We start from the raw sequence: 6,796 nt of genomic DNA on the forward strand, positions 1-6,796 counted from the left end.
AGGGAGCAGCCGAAAGGAAAAGAATAAGTGTTCATATCAGGGGCGAACTGGCCATCGGGAGTACCAGGAGATTTCCCGCTGAGCCGGTAAGTCAGTGGTCCGGTTCTTTCGGCACAGTTGTTTATGTGTCGCATCCACCGCAGTATTCCCCATCCATACATTAATTTACTTGTGGCGGCTGATGACCCCCCCATTGCTGTTCTGTGTGTGCAATAAATAAATGCAGCCGAACTACATCTCTCCCTCTCCATCTGAAAGTTCTGAACTGCTGTCGTCCTCTTCACAGTCCTCCATGTCTTCCTCCAGCATATCAAAGGAACCGGGGTCTGTGTCTACAAGGACATAGGTGCTGGTGACTGCACTCAGTTTCTTTTGTAGAGCATCTTTCTTCTGTAAAAGACAGCAGTGCAGTCCTCTGTATCCGGCCTCTGTCATATCCGTAGGAGTAGCTAGAGTGAAAATTGAAGAAGAATGGGATTTAAAATTAGGCAAACAAGTTGGAAACATGTAATGCAGTTTGAATGCCAAACTCTGATGCTGTGTTTTTGTGTAAAAAACAAACAGCAAGCTGGACTTATTAGAAGGGCTTTCAGATTTGATAATAAAAAAAAAATGTCAGTCACTGGGAATGCTCATCTTTAACAAATAGAATATTTGTATAACATACTATGATTTTTTATGTTTTCCTCAGTGTGATGAAGGAGGTGGTCTAGTTTGTCAATTGCCTTTCTCAGGCACTGATGATGCTGGGTCATCTCCTTCACAATGAGAGGTTTCTCCTCTTCCATGCGCCGGACCAGCAGGACCTGGTCAAAAAGTTGCTGCTTCGTACGTAGGCTCACCACTATTTTGGAAAAGAGAACAGATGTGACAGAATCAAAACTTTTGCACATGTTCCACCATAATCCTCACAGTGTTGATCATTATGTAGATCACAATTCTAGGGATATATGTCCGTAGTGGTTTGACCGAAGCGTAAGTTTCAGCTCTCACACTCATTCTCACATACGAGTAGAGCAGTAATGGCAGCTATGAAAACCTAATGATACCATCCCTAACTATTATAATGCAAATACAACATTGAAAAAGTAAAAAAAACTGCATGCCACTGCTCAATTCAGTATTGTTATTGGTCCAATATCAGCAAAAAAAAAAGAGTATCGGATTGCATCGACCTGCATCTAAAATCTCCAATATAAATCAATAGAAGAATAATCTTATGTTTAAGGTTAGAATGTCCGGTTTGAGTGGACGCTGGCATGTATGTTGCCGCTGCTCACCGGTAGTTTTTCAAGTGTTTTTCAAGTGTTTTTATCGCTGCTTTGGCCTATGGTTCTTTGTGACAAAACTGACTCTGCTTCCACTCATTCGCGAGAGCTAAAACAGCTTCTCTCGCACAGTTAAATGCCGTCGCTCCGACACTTCTGTCCAAAAGTGCACGGGCAAACACCGGCTGCTAATTCAAGCTAGCTGTCACGCCACCGGCTTTCTGAGTTTTTCCGGTTCCTTCCTCGTCATGTGGCCCAACAACTCTCTCACCCGGTTTGGTCTCATTTGGATACTACTGTCGTTCTGCCATCATCCTGTGGCAGGACTACTTCATTACTCGCAGACCTCCTTCGGATCCGCTGGAATGCACCGGAGCCTCCACCACCGGAGCTGCATCATCACCCGGACATCACTCGCCCACCCCGCCGACGTTACATCCACCGTGGGTCCCGCAGACATCTCCAGCACAATGGCTCCAGTACAGTCAACTCTACTTGGTCCACTTCTCGTCGCTGTCCCAGAAACTCCGGCCGTACCGTCAACCATCACGCATTAGCCGGCCTGGCTAGGTCGGCTAATGCTACTACTGTCAAACACGACACCTCCGCTGTCAACTTCGGTCTGCTCAACATCCGCTCACTCACAAGCAAAGGACACCTCATCCAAGATCTCCTCACTGACCGAAAGCTTGACTTTCTCTTTTTAACAGAAACTTGGCAACAGCCTAGTGACTTCTCCGCACTCAACGAATGCACTCCTCCCGGTTTTGTTTACATCTGCCGTCCCAGAGGCAACGGCCGTGGAGGAGGTCTCGCGCCCGTCTCTGTCCCTGCATGTAGCACATTTGAATGCCTTGTTTTTAAGCTTCCTGGACCCACACCAACCATCATCGCCACAGTTTACCGCCCCCCCCAAGCCACACAGTGATTTTATCAGTGAATTTTCCACTCTACTCACTTATAGATCTACTCTCTCTCCTAATTTAATCCTGCTGGGGGACTTCAATATACACATGGACAATACCAACCTGCCTCTCACTAGAGACTTTGCATCCTGTCTGGACAGTTACGGAATACAACACCTCATAGATTTCCCCACCCACATTAAAGGACACACACTGGACTTAGTCTGCTGCTCTGGTCTCACCCCCTCCAAGCCCACTGCCAATGCTTTCCCTGTAACAGACCACTTCCTCCTCACTTTTAACGCCACACTCCGCCTTTCTACTCTCAAATCCCCCCGTCTCATCTCATTTCGTAATATTAAGGACATTAACATCAACACTCTCTGCTCCATTATCGACAGTTTTCAGATCCCTGACTCCCTCTCCAACCCATATGAACTGGTCGCTCTCTATAACACCTGCCTCACCAACACGCTCACCTCTCTCGCCCCCCTGAAAACCCGGTCTGTGTCCTTTTCCGCATCTGCCCCCTGGTTTACCCCCGAGCTTAGATCCATGAAATCCAAAAACCGACAACTGGAGCGACTTCACAAAAGAACTGGTCTCACCATCCACAAGGACATGTACACTACCCATATCACACAATATAAGGACCTAATCTCACAAACCAAAACCAGTTATTACTCCGGCCTCATCCTCTCCAATGAAGGAAACTCAAAAACCCTCTTCTCTGTCATGAACAAAATCCTCCAGCCACCCAATTCTCTACCCCTCCACCTGTATTCCACAGAAACCTGCAACTCCATAATGGACTATTTTAACCAGAAAATTCATAACATCCATCAGCACCTACATCACAATTCGCCACCTATCTCCCCATCTGAACCCTCTCCTCCTTGTCATCTCTTCTCCAGTTTTTTTCTTCCCACTACCTCCGAAATCTCCGACCTCATACACAAATCAAAGCCCACCACATGTCAGCTCGATCCCCTCCCCACAACCCTAGTCAAATCCTGCTCCTCCTCCCTGCTCCCCCTCATATCTGCTATTATCCACTCCTCACTCTCATCCGGAATAGTCCCTTCACTTTTCAAAACTGCCGCTGTCACCCCCATATTAAAGAAACCCGGTTCCGACCACAACATTTACGATAACCTCCGCCCCATTTCTAACTTACCCTTCATTTCTAAAATCCTCGAAAAAACTGTTGCCACCCAACTCCACTCTCACCTATCTCTCAATTCACTCTACGAGCCCTTCCAGTCTGGTTTCCGCCCCCGTCACAGCACAGAGACCGCCTTAATCAAAATAACCAACGACCTCCTCACTGCAGCTGATTCTGGTTCTGTCTCCATCCTCATCCTCCTCGATCTGAGTGCTGCCTTTGACACCATCTCACACCCCATCCTCCTCAGTAGACTCTCCTCCATTGGCCTCTCCCACACTCCCCTCAGCTGGTTCCACTCTTACCTCACAGGCCGCACTCAGTGTGTACAGCTCAAATCTTTCACTTCAAAACCTTCCCCAGTCACTACAGGTGTGCCCCAGGGATCTGTCCTGGGGCCCCTTCTCTTCATCATCTATCTCCTCCCCCTCGGCCACATCCTCCGTAAATTCAATATCCAGTTCCACTGCTTCGCGGATGACACCCAGCTCTACTTTTCTTGCAAACCAAATTCCACACTACCACCCCCCTCCCTCACCTCTTGTCTCTCTGAGCTAAAAACCTGGTTCACCTCAAACTTCCTTCAATTAACCTGCAATAAAACTGAACTCCTCCTCCTCGGCACTAAATGAACCCTATCTAAAGTAAACAGCTTCTCCCTCACCATTGACAGCTCCTCAGTTTCCCCCTCCCCTCAGGTAAAGAGTCTGGGTGTCATCCTCGACAGCACACTCTCTTTTCACTCACACATCAACATCACTACCCGCACCGCTTATTTTCATCTCCGCAACATCAACAGACTCCGCCCCTCCCTCACCCCCCACTCCACAGCCGTCCTTGTTCACAGTCTCGTCACCTCCCGTCTTGACTACTGCAATTCTCTCCTCTATGGCCTCCCCCAAAAGTATCTCCATAAACTGCAACTGGTCCAAAACTCAGCCGCCCGTATCATCACAAAGACCCCCTCACACCACCACATCAACCCCGTCCTCCAGCACCTCCACTGGCTCCCTGTCAAACACCGCATCAACTACAAACTCCTCCTGTACACATACATGGCCATCCACAACCTTGCCCCTCCCTACCTGTGTGATCTCCTGCACGTCATCATCCCCACTCGTTCCCTCAGATCCTCCTCCTCCATCCACCTCTCTGTGCCCCCTGCCCGCCTCAGCACTATGGGGGGCAGAGCCTTCAACCACTCTGCTCCTCAGCTCTGGAACTCACTACCACCTGACCTCCGTAACTGTGACTCTCTCCACCTCTTCAAATCAAGACTGAAAACTCACCTGTTCCGGACCGCCTACTCCCTCTAACCCCCCCTCATTTTACCGCCACTTCCCCAAAGTTATTGTGTTGATTTTATGTGCTCCTTTTTTGGTTTTTAAGTAATTGTGTGATTTTAATTTTAATTCATCTTGCTTGTAAAGTGTCCTTGAGTGACCTGAAAGGCGCTTTTAAATTAAATGTATTATCATTATTATTATTATTATTATTATTATTATTATTATTATTATTATTAATAATGTATGCAACCCATTGGTTATTAAAAAATGGGTCAGTTTTTCTCAAACATACTGATGCTGACTATTGTTCTCCGTTAGCGTAATATCACTTGATCAAGCCATTTCTTACATTCCATACTACAAAAAAACAGTAATAAAAGCATGTATGATTCCTGCTGATATGGTATCGAATCAATATTGGCCAATTTGCTGCTGCTGTTGTCATACTACTGCTAAGTTTTTCTATTTACTTTGCACTATATGTTAAACCACTATAAACAGCTCTTTTCTAAAGCACAACCATGCCAACACTTAACTTACCATCTCCTTGCGCTTCCCAAGGCAGAATCACATCAGAGAGACTGCATGCTGCTTCTGTGTCAATTTTGTCTTCATTGGCAGCAACAGTGTTGTACTGGATGATCTTCTCACCGAGTTTCTTTTTGAGCTCACCCAGTCTCCTCCGTTTCCGGTGTCTTGTTTGATTGCTGTCTGTTAGGTTAAAAAAGTATTATTAGTTAGAACAACAAAGAAGTATTAGTTGTTGAGTGATGCAAAACTAAATACCATTTTGTCGATAGAGATCATGCTTCTTCCTTCTGAGGGAATAGATGATCTCATCGATCTCTCTCTGGAGCTCTTCCCGACTACTATGAGCACCACGTTTCTCTTGAAAAACAGAAACAAGCAAAGCTGGAAACCAAATGTAGCCAAATGAATAACAGTACGAAACCGACACACCTGATCATGTTACTTACCAGTGGCTGCCCACTGCTTCACATCTTCAGCCCACTGTTCTAAGTCATCCAGAGTGATACCGAGGTCGTGCTGGAGACGCTGAAGATTTGCTGCTTCGATTTCTGCTCTCTGTGTAGTCTATTTATAATGTTTTCAGAAGAAAAAATACAATGTGAGAAAAATTGTTATTCAATTATCTATCTGCTGTTGAAAAATGCTTTATATTTTTCAGTCTACAATTTCAAAGTATCCCTGGGAAAGATACTTAACCCCTTTTTGCTGTGTAATGTGAATGATTTCTGATGAGCAGGTGGTACAGTAGCCTCAATCACCTGTGTATGAATGCATGAATGAGGTGAATGTTGACTAGCTTTGTAAAGCATTTTGAGTGGTTGCAAACACTAGATTGCTGTGCTATATAAATGCAGTCCACTTATCATCCATTTCACCATGAAATGGCAAATGTAAATGTTAAAATACAGTGTACTCTTCTTACTTTGAGAAATCGCTTTGCCAGTGTCTTATGGAGACTATCCACCTTCCTCTTGTTCCATCCCATGGCAAGCATTGTAATCATATCTGCTCTGCCTGTACAAACAAAACAGAGAATATGTAAATTCAAATCAATTTTATCATCTGGTGCTGTGTCAAAGCATGCCATGTTATTCTTATATCCTACCTGACTTGGTCATGTATTTTGTGGTCAGAGCTGCCCTTGAGAGAAAGCTGTTTACCTGCTCCACCTCCTCACCAACAGTATTTCCAGCACCACTCTGGTTTCTGCCACCCCATCTCACCTGCTCGAAAACAATACAAATACATGCACTAGCTATAAACTTCCTGTATTTACTTTATTGCCTACACCCCAAATATATCTTATTAATATGTGGAGTGAACGTTCTCACATGATTCATAGTAGGGAATTTTAACAGGCCAGAGATTTACTTCCCTTTTAAGCATGGGTGTGCTTAGACAACAGCAACTCGTTAATTTCTGAGGACCTGCAAAACAACTGTCCAAAATAAGACTACGCACATGAAGCAGCTATGTGTGCTCATGAACACTAGTTAAAATAAATATATCTCTGGCCTTACAGGAACTTTGACAATGCCGTAACTTGGTTACACTTTATTAAAGTGGACATATTATACCCTATTTCCCCCATTAAAATAGTTCCCTGGTGTCCTAATGAACATGTCAGTGACATGCCCTGGT

At 45.1% G+C, this 6,796-nt stretch overlaps 1 protein-coding gene across 1 annotated transcript; it reads right to left on the bottom strand.

Moving 5' to 3' along the window:
- Positions 1-230: 230 nt before the first annotated feature.
- On the bottom strand, positions 231-6,358 carry LOC131455382 (uncharacterized). Its single transcript, XM_058622977.1, has 7 exons — positions 6,261-6,358; positions 6,078-6,169; positions 5,602-5,719; positions 5,411-5,512; positions 5,165-5,335; positions 668-844; positions 231-449 (listed from the first exon to the last, which is right to left on the bottom strand). The coding sequence occupies exons 1-7, from the start codon at positions 6,271-6,273 to the stop codon at positions 232-234; spliced, it is 891 nt and encodes a 296-aa protein (XP_058478960.1). The 5' UTR covers positions 6,274-6,358; the 3' UTR covers position 231.
- Positions 6,359-6,796: the final 438 nt, after the last annotated feature.

Source organism: Solea solea, chromosome 2 (assembly GCF_958295425.1).
Source record: "Solea solea chromosome 2, fSolSol10.1, whole genome shotgun sequence".
Taxonomy (NCBI): Eukaryota; Metazoa; Chordata; class Actinopteri; order Pleuronectiformes; family Soleidae; genus Solea; species Solea solea.

What these genes read in the sequence shown, in the direction of transcription:
- LOC131455382 (XM_058622977.1), bottom strand. An exon ending in TGGCAAAGCGATTTCTCAAA is followed by an intron (nt 5,720 to 6,077) that starts GTAAGAAGAGTA and finishes CATTATAAATAG; the next exon opens with ACTACACAGAGAGCAGAAAT. An exon ending in GGAAAACATAAAAAATCATA is followed by an intron (nt 450 to 667) that starts GTATGTTATACA and finishes TTTTCACTCTAG; the next exon opens with CTACTCCTACGGATATGACA.